General features: G+C 44.4%; 1 protein-coding gene across 9 annotated transcripts in view; it reads left to right on the top strand.

Moving 5' to 3' along the window:
* ZMYND8 (zinc finger MYND-type containing 8) overlaps nt 1–13,717 on the top strand; it is a 115,485-nt gene that overhangs the window by 64,621 nt on the left and 37,147 nt on the right. For all 9 annotated transcript variants that reach the window (XM_065922123.1, XM_065922121.1, XM_065922122.1 and 6 more), the window contains one exon: nt 12,232–12,372. In XM_065922123.1, coding sequence (XP_065778195.1) covers nt 12,232–12,372 — 141 coding nt within the window. The remainder of the gene's footprint in view (nt 1–12,231; nt 12,373–13,717) is intronic.

Here is a 13,717-nt window from a genome sequence, read left to right as displayed (position 1 = left end):
GTGAGCATCACAGAGTCAGAGGGAGCTGGGGGGGGGTGGGGTCCTCGATCCCAGTGGAGCCGGTTTTAAATTTTAAGTGAGTAAACCCATTGGGATTCTTGCTGTCCTTGTTCAGTCGCTACGTCGTGTCTGCCTCTTTGCGATCCCGTGGGCTGCAGCTCGGTCCCACACGTGAGAAAAGCGTTCCCCAAAGGCCAGCTGGAGGTCATTCCTAGAAGTGGGCAGAGGTGGCCAGAAATCCTTCAGAGTTCGTTCAAATGCCTCTGAGATGAATCACAACTTCCTGCAATCCTTTTTTTTCTTTCTCAAGAATTTTATTTTAATGGAAACAGTATTTTTCTATCAAAACCAGATACTCGCATGACTGAAGACTCAAATTATTTACTAGAGAAACACGTAAGGGAAACAAGAATATTCTCTCCCCAGAGAGCGCAGAGCACTCCCACTTCTTGAATGGTCCCAGTCCCCTCCTCCCCGCCGCCCCCTCAGTGTAACAGTCTTGTTGCATCTTGCAGCCTGGCCGCTGCAGTGGAGGTGGAGGAGGAGGAGGAGGATGCTGGTCTCAGAGCAGGTCCCAGCTCTGCCATTCACTAGCTCTGTGGCTTTAGGCAAGGTGCCTGACCCTCGCATGCCTTGGTTTCCTCTCCTGTAACACAGCCATCAGGATAGGCCCTGCCTCAGTGTTTCTTGTGAGGATTAATGAGCCGATATACATAAGGGGTTTAGAATAGTACCTAAAATAATAAGTGCTACAAAAATGTTGGCTGCTCTGTTATTTATTCTGGTAGTCACTCACCCCATGCCGGTACGGATCCAGAGAGATGTTGCAAAGGAGGGGTGCTGGCTGACTGTTACAAAAGCAAGGATGACTTAAATTGAATTCTTTTCCATCCAGACGTAATTCAGTTGCATGTTAAAACCTATGAGAGGGCTTCCCAGGTGATCCAGTGGCTGGGACTCTGAGCTCCCAATGCAGGGGACCCAGGTTTGATCCCTGGTCAGGGAACTAGATCCCACATGCCTCAACTAAGACCTGGTGTAGCTAAATAAATATTTTTTTAAAAAAAGAAAATCCTGTGAGAACTTTATGGTTTCCACAAGGAAATGAGTTTACTGTCATTTTTCTTGAAAAGTGGCCTTTACTGTTTCTTCTTTCTTATTCTATCTTTGAGAGGCATAGGTAAAAAAGTAAAGCTCTACATGAAACGTGATGATGAACGCAGGCAGTCCGCAGGCTCTGGGCTGAGGAGACTGTTGTGAGCCTCAGGGGACATGCCCCATTCTCAAGGGTTTTAGCCCCTGGTTGCCGCCCAGAAATGTGAACTTAGGGTTTTCACGTCTTAACATTCTTATAGAGAAATGGGGACTCTGCCTTTTTATGTAGACTCTCCAGTTATGAAAGTTCAGCTTAAAATGTCTTAAGATATTTTCCCAGAATGAATAAAGCACATCCACAGGTTGGACCACCACTATTTAAACTTCTGGCCAGAGCATTACCCTTGGATAGCCTTTCAGATCACCCCCTCTCCCTCCCTCCCTCCTTTCCCCTTTCCCTTCTCTCCTTCACATAGAACTTTTTAGGGAACAGACATCAGGAATTTCCTGGTGGTCCAGTGGTTCAGACCCCAAGGTCTCACTGCTAGGGCCTGGGTTCGATCCCTGGTTGGGGAACTAAGATTCCCCAAGCTGGATGGCACCCCCCCCCAAAAAAAAAAATCCCAAAAGAGGAGCAGGCATCAGTTAAGAGAACATCAGTATCCCCAGAAGATAAAATGATGAAGCCTTCATCAATGGTGAACTCAAAAGATTTCTACTTGTTTTGGTTCACGCTGTGGCTTCTTTCTGGGTGGCTGCTTATTTTCAAGTACTGCTTATAGCTGCTCTCTGAATGGCTCTAGGTGGAGCAGAGTTAATCACCAACAGCTTTTGATTCTTCAGAGTAAAGGTTGCAGTCTCTTCTTCAGTTCTGATCCAGCCATGTGGTTGACGGACTCAAGGTTGAGTTTAAGAGCTTTGTTCTGGGGTGACATAACTTCTGTTGACATAGCTTCAGAAAAAGCTTGCCCTTTGCCCCCTTATTTCTGACCAGAGTCCTTAAAGGCTTACGTTTATTCCGTGACATGATTTCATTTAAGCCAGTAACAACATATGGTGTATAATCACACAAGCTCCTCAGACTCTGAGTTCCTATTGAAATCCTACTGTTGAGAAAGTGTTTTAATGAGCAGCAATCCCATGAATTACTGTTGCCTGAACTTTAATTGCCATTTTTTTTTTTGCTATAGTGTACGTACCACCTGTTTTATCACGTTCTTAAATATTAGATCCAGTGGAGCTAAATAAAATACACAAGCTCATGTGTTTAAATTGCTTGCTGTTTTTTTTTTTTTTTTTTTTGCTAATGTACATGAAATTAGCACATAGCTTGTAAAACATGTTGGTCCATGAACCACTGTGGATGTTTCTACACCATATTTCAGGAGGAAACACAGTTTCAGAGGAATATGAGGGACATATATAATGGGTTTAATTAAGCTTCTCTCTTCCCTTAAGAGGGGCAGAGGTTGAAATGATGCCAGAATTCCTGTCAAAGTTCCTCATTATTTGAGTGACTTTTGAGGTGGTGAGTTAGCAGATGCCCCATTTCAGTAGAATTTAAAATCTGTTTCCCAAAACATAATCTGCTTGCTAGTATGTGTCTGGGTTATTTTGCTGATCATTAGTTAGGCAGCCAATGGATAGTGTAGGAAGAGAAGGTATTTATTAAAAATCTTAGTCTTAGAAACTGTCCCCTTTCTGGAGCCAGGTGGTAAACATTTTAGGCTTTGTAGGTCTCTTGTCACAGCTATGCAATTATTCAACACCTTGTTTGTGTTACTAAAACAACCATAGGCAGTAAGTATGTGACTGTGACACTGAAATTTGAATTCCATATGACTTATGTTTTCAGGAGCTATGAATCCTTTTTTTCTCCCCTAAACCACTTAAAAGTGGTAAATACCCTTCTTGGCTTCCCAAGTGACTCAGCGGTAATGAATCTGCCTGCAGTGCAGGAGATGCAGGTTCAGTTCTTGGGTTGGGCAGATCCCCTGGAGAAGGAAATGGCAACCCATTCCAATATTCTCGCCTGGGAAATCCCATGGACAGAGGATCCTGGTGGGCTACAGTCTATGGGGTCAAAAAAAGAGTTGGGCACAACTTAGTGACGAAACAAGAACAGCACCCTTCTTAGCTTGCAGGCAACATGGGTTGGTTTGCCAATATGTGGTCCAAACCAAGAGAAACTCTGAGTCACTCTCCTCCTTTTACAGAAGGCAAATTGAGGTCTCTGAGAAGAATGGGGGAGTTCCGCAAACAGATTCTGAGACTGGCTTTCTTTGCCCTGCACGCACTGCCCTCTGCTGTTGGCAGTGATTATAGCATTTAGTGGAAGGAAACACGGGATATTTATTGAAATGCCCCCATAATCATTGAGAATATAAGTGAGGCAAGACTGTGGGTTTTTTTTTGGCAAGACTGTGTGTTTTATCTAAGATTGTATTAAAATAATAGCTTGTCATAGGATTGCAAAACGTTTTTAGTTTCAGCAGGGAAAAAACTGTAGCCTGCAGCATAAAAGTACACATTGAAATAAATCATTAGATAAAAACTTCATGAGAGTTTAGAAACCCTCCTTTTGTTTAGGGCATTGAGGAGCTCAGAATCATGTGCCTGTAATCCTCCGGGCTGGTTTTAGTCTTCGAGGAGCACTTTGGTAAGCCAAAAGCTGTTCACTCCTGGAATCTTGTCATGTTAAGGGTCAGAGTAGTTTATATTCTCCATGCTTTGCCTGCTTCCTCTATCTAGACCTCCTGGCCAGAATTGATGCCTTGACAGTATTTTGTTTGCAGGATCCTGTTGCATTTTATGTGCATATTGCAATTATGCATGTAAAATTGCAATTAATATGTATTCTGGTAAGAATCCTGGGGCCTGGCTTTCACCAACCTCTGGGCTAATGGTGGTTCTTTGGTCTTGCAGCTCCACATGGGTTATTCCAGGGAGAAAGGAAGATGGTTTCGTATACACTTTGCCCTGTGAAATCAACACGTATTTGTCATAAAGCAATGGTTAGTTACAAAAGCTAAAGTCAGGGATAATCCCACCTTCCACAGTCAGCCCTTAGAGATTGTTTCCTGAACTTTTTCTTTTTTGGCTGCACCACACAGCGTGTTGGATCCTAGTTCCTCGACCAGGGATCGAACCTTGGCAGTGAATGCGAGGAGTTCTAAGTACTGGACTTCCAGGGAATTCCCCGTCCTGAGCTTTTTTTCTGTGTTGCTTGACACATCATATGCCAAGTTGAGAACAAGTACTTCGGGGGATCACGCAGATACAGAAATAAGCAAGGATTGGAAGTGATAGGGACTGAATTGAAGCAGAAATCTGCTTGTCTTCACGATCACTTAAGCACTCATGGGTGCTTGTGTCTGTAACGCTTCTCAAAGCAGTGCTGACTCTTCCTGTATGGGTGCGCTGAGCTAGAGACCTGTGCTTTTTTAAAGTCACTGGTGGCCCTCTCCTCTTGCTGGTTCTAGCCAAGTGGGAAGGTCGGCTCAGTGTTGCCACATTTCTGGTTGTTCAAGAGAAATCCCAAATATTTTTTAAAATGCAGACTACCCCAGCTTTTACACATTATCTCCAATTTTTAAAAATAACTCAAAGGGACTTCCCTGGTGGTCTAGTGATTTAAGGCTCTGCTATCCCAATACAGGGGGCATGGTTCAATCATTGTTGGGATGCTAAGATCACACACGCTGTGGGATCTTACAAACCAAGACAAATGAGAAAAACTATAGGCTGCATCCAATGCATCTGTGAACTATTTGCTTCGTGGACCACCTCTTTTGTGTAGACCTATTTAACTTAACCTTGTATTCTGAATGGGCTGCCCTGGTGGCTCAGATGGTAAAGAATCTGCCTGCAGTGTGGGATACCCTAGTTCAATCCCTGGGTTGGAAAGATACCCTGGAGAAGGGAATGGCTGCCCACTCTGGTATTCTTGCCTGGAGAATTCAATGGACAGAGGAACCTGGCGAGCCACAGCCCATGGGGCCCCAAAGAGTGGGACACAGCAGAGCGACTAAAGCTGAACTGAGAAAAACAAAACTGTTCTGAAGCTTTTCCATGTTACTAAATAACCATTCAGAACAGCATTTCCATCCTGTCCTAGACCATCCAGTGAATCTGTGCTATGTAGGTCCTTTGAACAAGCCACCAAGAGTGGTGGTGCAAGATGCCAGCAGCCCTTTGCATGTATAGGTTGCTTCCAAAGGTCTGTAAGTAGAGGAGCTGAGGTGTGAATCATTAACTCCTCCACCGCTACCCCACCCAGAGTGCTGGGGTGCATGGTAGGAAAGGGCCCTTTTTTTCTAATTTAATTCTACCACTTGTGTTTCATGTAGTCAAAAGGGCGCTTAGCACAGACCGGGGGTTTTGTAAATGTAGATAATAAATGATGTGTTTTAGCCGGCACTCGTGAATTGTACATCAAAGTAGATTATCCGATTAAATTATTTGTGACTTCAAAGGCAATTAGGTCTTCCTTTGGGCAAGATTTATGGCTTTATAAAAGGATTGGCATCCATTTGAAGGCATAATTGAAACGAGCATTTCCAAATGTCTTTCTGCTTTTGAAAATGTCTAGAGTGATTTAAAGCAGGGTTTCTCAACCCCAGCACTACTGACATTTTGGGCCGGATGGCTCTGTGTGGTGGGGCTATCCTGTGTCCTGCGGCTTCCCTGACCTCCACCCACTTGATGCCCGTCCACACCCCTGCCCTCTGTTAGCATGGTCAGAACATCTCCAGACATTGTCATACATCCCCTGTGGGAGGGGCATGCTCACCTCTCCAGTACTCATTGGGAATCATAGATTTAGCTACCATGCTTTTGACTTTCAACAGCGATAAATCTTTGCTCAGCCTTCAGGTTTGAATCTCTTCAATGTTTATATTCCCCCTGAATATAAAATATTCCTTTGAAATTTTAACATTATAGAATAAATAGTCCATTATTCCATCCTGAGAGGTGACAGCTACTAAGAATTGAATGGTCCTTCAGATTTTTAATGTGTATAATCACGTTGATGATGACAATAATAAAAATTATTTTTGTGTGTGTGATAGAATGGGATCATACTGACCTTTTTGCTTCTTTCAACTTAGCAATGTGTCTTTGACATCATTTTATTTGCATGCACTTATTGGGCTTCTCTGGTGGATCAGTGGTAAAGAATCTGCCTGCCAATGCAGGAGATTGACCCAGATCCTCCCTGGGTCAGCAGAATCCCCTGGAGAAGGAGATGGCAACCCACTCCAGTATCCTTTGCCTGGGAAATCCCGTGGACAGAGGACTCTGGAGGGCTACAGTCCATGGGGTTGAAAAGAGTTGGACACGACTTAGTGATTAAACATCAGCAAAAGTTCTCATTATCAATAGTAGGCAGATTTTATGAAATCATACGAATGCAGATGTTTTAAACAGATGCATCAACTTGTTGTCTTAATGTCAGCTATGTATAAATATATATAGGGGGAGAGAGAGACCTGGCTCACTTTCTAACCCCCAGTGCTGAGGATGTTTGGCCACCTTAGTGTTTCACGTGTTTCTCTAGATGGTCATGAGTAAAAGTCTTCAAGAACATATCTATTGAATGCTACTGGAATCATACAGAATTCCTCTCAGTTCATGACATTTTTTATATTAACAAATATATTTTTGCACCCGTTTTAATGCTCCCCCCCCCAACAAAACCACAGTAAGAGCATTTTAAAAAGAGCAAAGTGGTCCATAATCTAAATGTCTCTAGTTGACTTTTTTAAAAAAAACGATGAAACGACTAAATGCACCTGGTTAGAATTAAAACAACAGAATGAAACCCAGGCAATATTAGAGCAGGTGAGAAAGGTATACAAGAAAAGCTAAAGGTTTTTTTTTTTTTTTTTTGTAATCCTTGAATTCTGGGCTCCAGTTTTTCTCCAAAGTTTCTATGGCTATGGAATGTACTACTAGGGAAAAAAAAATATGCATTCATTTAAGGATGTGGGACTGCTTTTGGAAAGTATTCACACATGTGGGGGCATTTCTGTACACTTGATTTTACCTCTCTCTTTTTTCCACACTTTTTCTTTTTTGGCTGTACTCTGTGACTTGTGGTCCCACCCAGGCCCTTGGCAATGAAAATGCAGAGTCTTCACCACTGGGCTGCCAGGGAATTCCTTGTATGCCTTGTATGTTTCATTTTTATTTTTTAAAATATTTATTTATTTGACTGCATCAGATTTTAGTTGCAGCATGCTAGATCTTCAGTCTTTGTTGTGGCATGTGGGTTTTTTTTTTTTTTTAGTTGCCACATGCAAACTCTTAGTTGAGGCATGTGGGATCTAGTACCCTGACCAGAGATCAAACGCAGGCCCCCTTCATTGGGAGCAGAGAGTCCCTGAAGGCCCAAGGTGTTATTTTTTTGTAACAAGTGTACCATGCAGATGAAGAGGCTGTAGGACAGAGCCTATAAATAGACAGACTGTATCTGTTTATCTCGTGCCTCTTTAGCTGAGTTTACCTTTATTTATATCCAAGTCAAGTTTCTCTCTAAATGTGCTTCTTAAGCTTTTGTATTTTTCCTGTGGGCTACTTATCCACGTTTCTCCCTTGGATGCTTAATCACTCAGAACGCCTTCGGTAGCTGCAGAATATGGAGAAGATGGTGTATATTGGCACCTTTGTATGGGAGAGGTTTCATTTTGATTGTCATTATCATTTCTTTATTGCTTATTGTGACCACAGTCATGAGAAGAGAAATGGAGACCTGATTCTTCAATTAATCATCTCACATATCGACTCATTCTGTCGTCTCAGGTGCCTAGCAGTGTCAGAGGCTGGCAAGGAGCCTGTGCTTGTGGAGCTGGTATTCTCAAGGCAAAAGGGCCTCTGGGGCCACCTTAGGTGGGGCCAGCAGGGAGGGCTTCAAGGAGGTGGTGTTGGACCCAAATATAGAGGACTGCCAGCCAGTATGGTCTGAGTGGGAGTGGTGGGTAGGGGGTAGGGTGTCTTTCCTGGGAAATTCAAAGTGTAAAGGTTTGAGGTAGGAGCAGACTTGATCTTGGAGGGGCTAAGCACAAGAGGCTACAAGAGGCTGGAGATTCCAGAAAGAGACGAGGAAAGGTCGCTGGCTTTTATGCTGGCAGGCAGGACGTCCCTGGATGTTCTCTTTCCTTATTTTAGGGGCCTCATAGCTGCTAGGTGGAGGTGCCCCCGGAGGTGGCAGCTGGTTGGGGGACCAGTGGGAAGCTTTTCAGGGTCTCTGTGGAAATGGTAGGTACGGGCAGTGTTTCCCAACCATTTTTTAAATTTCCTTTGACTATCACCCCCTAAGGAGCCTTTTTTGACACTTTCTTTCTAATTGTCCTCCCGTGAACTTTTTTAAGTGGAGGTGAGAGTCACATAACAGAGAATTGATCATTTCAAAGCCAACAATTCAATGGTATTTATTGCAGTCACAACATTGTGTGATATTGTGCAGTCACCACTGTTAACTCGATCCAAAACTTCTCTGTCACTGCAGAATCAAATCCCGTATCTACCAAGCCACCCCTCCTCATCCCTCTGGCTCCCCTGCCCCATCCTTCTCTCAGCCCACCCCTGCCAGCCACCAGACTGCATTCTATTTGTATGAATGTGCCCATTCCGGACATTTCATTTCAGTGAAATCCTGTGAAACGTGACCTTTCTGTCTGGCTCCTCTCACTTCATGTGATGTTTTCAAGGTCACCCACGTTGGAGCAGGTGTCCGAGCTTCATTCCTTTGCTCCATGGCTAGTTTGTCTCTTGGATATTTCGGTTGTTTCTGTCTTTGGGCTGTGGTGAATGGGCTGCCTAGAGGTGTCGTTTGAGTGCAAGTTTTCAGTTCTTTGGGCTCTATATCTAAGAGTGGACCCTTATGAAATTTGAAAGTATTGTATGTCCCATGACATACTCTATATGGCCTTTAAATATATAAAAAGTAAGATTTTTTTCAGCCCCTAAGATCTATTTTTTGGGGGCCACATTACCCCTGTTCAGAATTCATGGACTAGGGTGATAACCCTGGAGATGGGAGTGGAGATAAGTGGGGAGATTTGGCTATATTTTCGAAGTGGTGTGCAGAGGCCTCGCTGAAGGGTTGGGTGAAGCATGGTTTAGACATGTCTATTAAACCTTCAATACTTAAGTTTTATTAACAAAGGAAACTTGGTGAAATTAAAGGCTCATTTTTCCAGTTATTATTTTTTAACTTCATGAGTATACACACACACACACACACACACACACACACACACACACATACACACTTATAAAACTAATCACTTTCCCTGCGTTCTTGGTAAATTCCCTGCAGCAGGCCTTCAGTGGGGGAGAGCTCTGCTAGACCACCTGCCGGCTGCTGCTTCTTACTTTTTGTAACTTGATCTGTTAAGAAGGGAAATATGGACTCTACTTGAGTTCTCCGTGTGACCCCACACTTTTGCAGGCTTTTGGTTCCTGCTCGCCTTTGGGGTTAGAGTTCGTTGTCAGCCTTGCCTGCAGCCACAGGCAGAACTTCTGGAGGGCGCTAAGAGCCTCCCTGGAGATCTGCTCCCTCGTTTACTTAAGGGAATACAACTAAAAAGGCCCTGGCTTTAATCCTTGCGGAGGGAACTCACAACCCTGATATTTTCAGCCACTGCTCATCTCTTTTGGAAACAGAACGTACATGAATGAATAAGAATAATTTAAAAGTCCTAATGCTGAAGATTTTGTTGGTACTACTTACATCTTCTGAAATGGCTTTATCTTTCTTTCTTCTTCCTTCTTTGTGTGACAAGCTTTTCTGCTTGTTAGAGTGCTGCAGTTAGAGGGCAAGTGGGAATCAAGGTCATCATCTGAGAGGATGTTGTCTGCCAGGTGCTGGAGCAGAGCATTTAATCCTTCCAGTGAAACTGATTATAGTTTATATTTTTAAACAACTTAAGTTCTCAAGATAATGTCAAATGTTTATTGAGCACTTGCTAAGCACCAGTTGGCATGTATTTGCTTATCTCATTCTAGCCTCCTCACCTTATTTGCAAATGAGGTAAAGGTTTCCTGGAGACACACCTCCTTCATCCCTGTATGGATTTATCAACCTCAGCACTGTTAACATTTGAGGCCAAAGATAATTATCTGTTCTGGGTGGGGGGGGTGCTCTGTATCATAGGATGCTTAGCAGCAGCCCTGGTCTCTACCTACTAGACTCCAGAGCACCCCCCTCCCCAGCTTGACAAACAGAAATGTTTATAGACACTGCCCACTGCACCGTGGAGGGCAGAGTCGCTCCTGGCTGAGAATCACAGGTTAGATGCTTGAAACCAGAACCCTAGAGGTTAATGGGGAAATCACATGACACTAATAGCACATGATAATATCGTAATTAATAGAGATCAGGCATTGTGTAGATAATTGATGAATTTATTTGTTCCTTATAGTTGATGAGTTAGGTGCTTTTTTTGTTGCTTTTTTAGTGACTTAAAAACAACTTTATTTGGCTGTGCCAGCTCTTAGTTGCATCACTCAGGATCTTTTAATTGTGGAATGTAGGATCTTTAGTTGCAGCATGAGAACTCGTAGTTGTGGAATGTGGAATCTAGTTCCCTGACCAGGGATCGAACCCAGGCCCCCTGCATTGGGAGCATGGAGGCTTAGCCACTGGACCACCATGGAAGTCCCCAAGTTGGGTACTTTGATCAGTCCTTCTGTATTATCATTATCCCTCCTTGTAGTTATCAGGAAAGGAGATTCAGAGACATTAAGTCACTTGCCCAAAGTCACATGGTATGTCAGCCACAGAGTTGGGATTTGAACCTTGCTTCTGGCTCCTGATCTGTGCTTGGATCCATTGCTCCCTGCGTCTAGAGTCTTTCTCACTCTGTTGTGCTAAAAATAGCATTGGCAGGTCTTGGCTCTGGAGCTGAGGCTGGCTCATGTAGGTTGACCGGCTGAACTTGGAGTAGAGTTAAATCCATTAAATCCTCACTCTGAGGATCCCTGTTTGGCAGATGAGGAAACGAAGGCAAGAACCCACCAGCGTGTCTAAGCACGTGTGAAGTCCCCAGGATGTCTCAATTCTAAACCCATCACCAGCCACAGCTTTCTTGAGGTTTCTTGTGAGTCTGAGGGGATGCACAATCATTTGGTTGCCTGTCACACGTTGTTTGTTTGTTTTTTAATGTTTGTTTATTTCGGCTGCACTGAGTCTTAGTTGTCGCACTCAGGATCTTTAGTTGCAGTACATGGGATCTAGTGCCCTGACCAGCGATAGAACCTGGGCCCCCTGTACTGGGAGCGCAGAGTCTTAGCCACTGGACCACCAGCGAGGTCCCTGTCACATGTTTATACTAACAAGACAGCCCAGTAATATAGACCCATTGCTGCAAAGGGGCGGTGTCTCAGAGATCCTTGGCGGGTCCCAGGTGGCCCACCCGAACACTTTGTTTTGTTAAATGGTTTGGCTTTTGTCCTGCTTCCCACCACCCAGTGGATGGGGCTCAGGGGAGCAGTAAGTAGGGAATTTTAATTTCTTTTTAGAAGACTCGGGCACAGGTATGACTCTGTCCTATAAAAGTTTGAAACCCAGTAAGGAGGCCGATAATTGACCAGCCACTCCCTCCCTCCATCTGGTGTGGAGTTTGGCTTCGTTCAGCATCGCAGGACCTTTGAAATGGGAAGCCCACGAGCCCCCAGCGGGTCGAGCTGGCCCCGGCAGGTGCAGTGACTGCGCACGGCGCCTGTGTCTCCCACAAACGGATGACATGCCATTTGTAAGCCTGGCTCTGGTCTCTGCATCTGGACTGTGGTGGGGACTGGTTTAATCGCTCTTTATTTTGAGATTTACACCCGTGAATGGGCCAAACCAATTTCAGTGGCAGCTTAGCCGATTTGTCTTAGAGCTTTGTGTTTAATAGAATGACTGGGGTGGCCTTTTTCCTTCGTGGCTTTAACGGTTTAACATTGGGTTAAAGCTCTTTGCTCGAAATAAATGGCCAGCCCTTCCCGCTCCAACCCCTCTGTGGTGCTCTGGGGGTCTGGTTGAAATCAAATACAGTTTCTGTACTCTCTTCTCTACCCTACACCTACAAGCTTTATATGTTCCTTTATTTGTAAATCTGTCTTTTAACAAGTAACCTGCTTTTTCAGCTTCACCAGCTTCCACCAAGACAGGACAAGCAGGGAGTTTATCCGGCAGCCCAAAACCTTTCTCTCCTCAAGTATCAACGCCAGTCACCACGAAAACGGACAAGACATCCACCACGGGAAGCATCCTGAATCTGAACCTGGGTCAGTTGAAATTTTGGGAAGTTCCTTTTTGTGGCAGCTGTGTATATTTCTGCAAGTTACAATGTCCTCTTTTGTGTGTGGTTCTTTTTTTTTTTTTTTAAGACTGGTATTTTAATTTTATTTGTTTTTGGCCATGTGGGATCCTAGTTCCCCGATCAGAGGTCGAACCCTTGCCCCCTGCATTAGAAGCATGGAGTCTTAACCACTGAGCCACCAGGGAAGTCCCCGTGTGTGGTTCTTGAACCACTCTTTTCTCTGTGCAAAATATTGAAAAGGTATAGTGGATGGAGATGAAGAGAAATCAATAGAAGGAACTGGCACAGGATTGCTTGGGACTTGTTGAAATGCAAGACTGTTTTATTTTGAAATACTTTAGGCCAGTGTTTACCACCTTACTTGCCCTTGACCACAGTAACCCAGTTCTTACATGTGTAAATATGTATATTTAAAGTTTTATGTATACACATAGTATCTATTGTTTTATGGATCAGTATTTACTTTCTTTTAAAAAACTTATGGAGTCTCAGTAGATTCTTTCAAAAGCGTTATCTCAGGTCAAAGTCTTTAACAAAACTTGGCACCAGGAATGCTAAACACTCAACTATGAAGTTTTTTTATTAATTCATTCCATCATGAGCCCGGGTTTTGATTGAGCATCTGTTATGTGCTGTGCACTGTTTTTGGCCTGGGGCAGAGAGTGGTGAGTGAGGGCCTTGCTCTCTTGTGGAGTTAGGTTCTAGAGAGGGAGAAATAATAATCAAACTGAAAAAAACCAAGACAGGTCATGTCACCATGGAAGGTAAAAAGCGTTCCTTTGATAAGGAGAGAGCTGGGCAGGATGGCGGGGGGCGGGGAGCAAGAGGCAGTGGTTAGGGGAAGCCTCTGGGGAGGTGATATCCTGTCAGGGGGCAAGGGGGTCAGTTACAAGAAAAGCTAGTCATGCCCTGATTATGAGGAAGAACATTCTAGAAGGAAGAGGAATGTCAAGGCCTTAGGATCAGTCTGAACTTGGTGTGTTGTGGGAATGATAAGGGAGCCCAGTGACATAACCCAGCGGGTGAAGGGGAGGAGGTGAGGCGTTGAGGTCAGAGGACGCAGTGACCTTGTGGACCTTGGGCGGGGGGTGCATCTGAGCAGAGGGGTGATGTGACCGGGCATTTTAGAAGGGCCTCTCTGAGTGCTGTGTTGGGAATTAGCCTGTGCCAGCCCTTCTTCACCAGGGACAGTTCCCCCGTCCTCCCAGGGGACACTGGCAATGTCTGGAGACATTTTCAGTTGTTGCAGCTCGCTGGGGAGGCTGTTGCTACCAGCAGCTAGAGCAGGCCCCGCAACAGAGAGTTGCTGG

This window comes from Muntiacus reevesi, chromosome 2 (assembly GCF_963930625.1).
Source record: "Muntiacus reevesi chromosome 2, mMunRee1.1, whole genome shotgun sequence".
NCBI classification, from domain to species: domain Eukaryota; kingdom Metazoa; phylum Chordata; class Mammalia; order Artiodactyla; family Cervidae; genus Muntiacus; species Muntiacus reevesi.
This window is presented reverse-complemented; position numbering and strand designations above follow the sequence as displayed.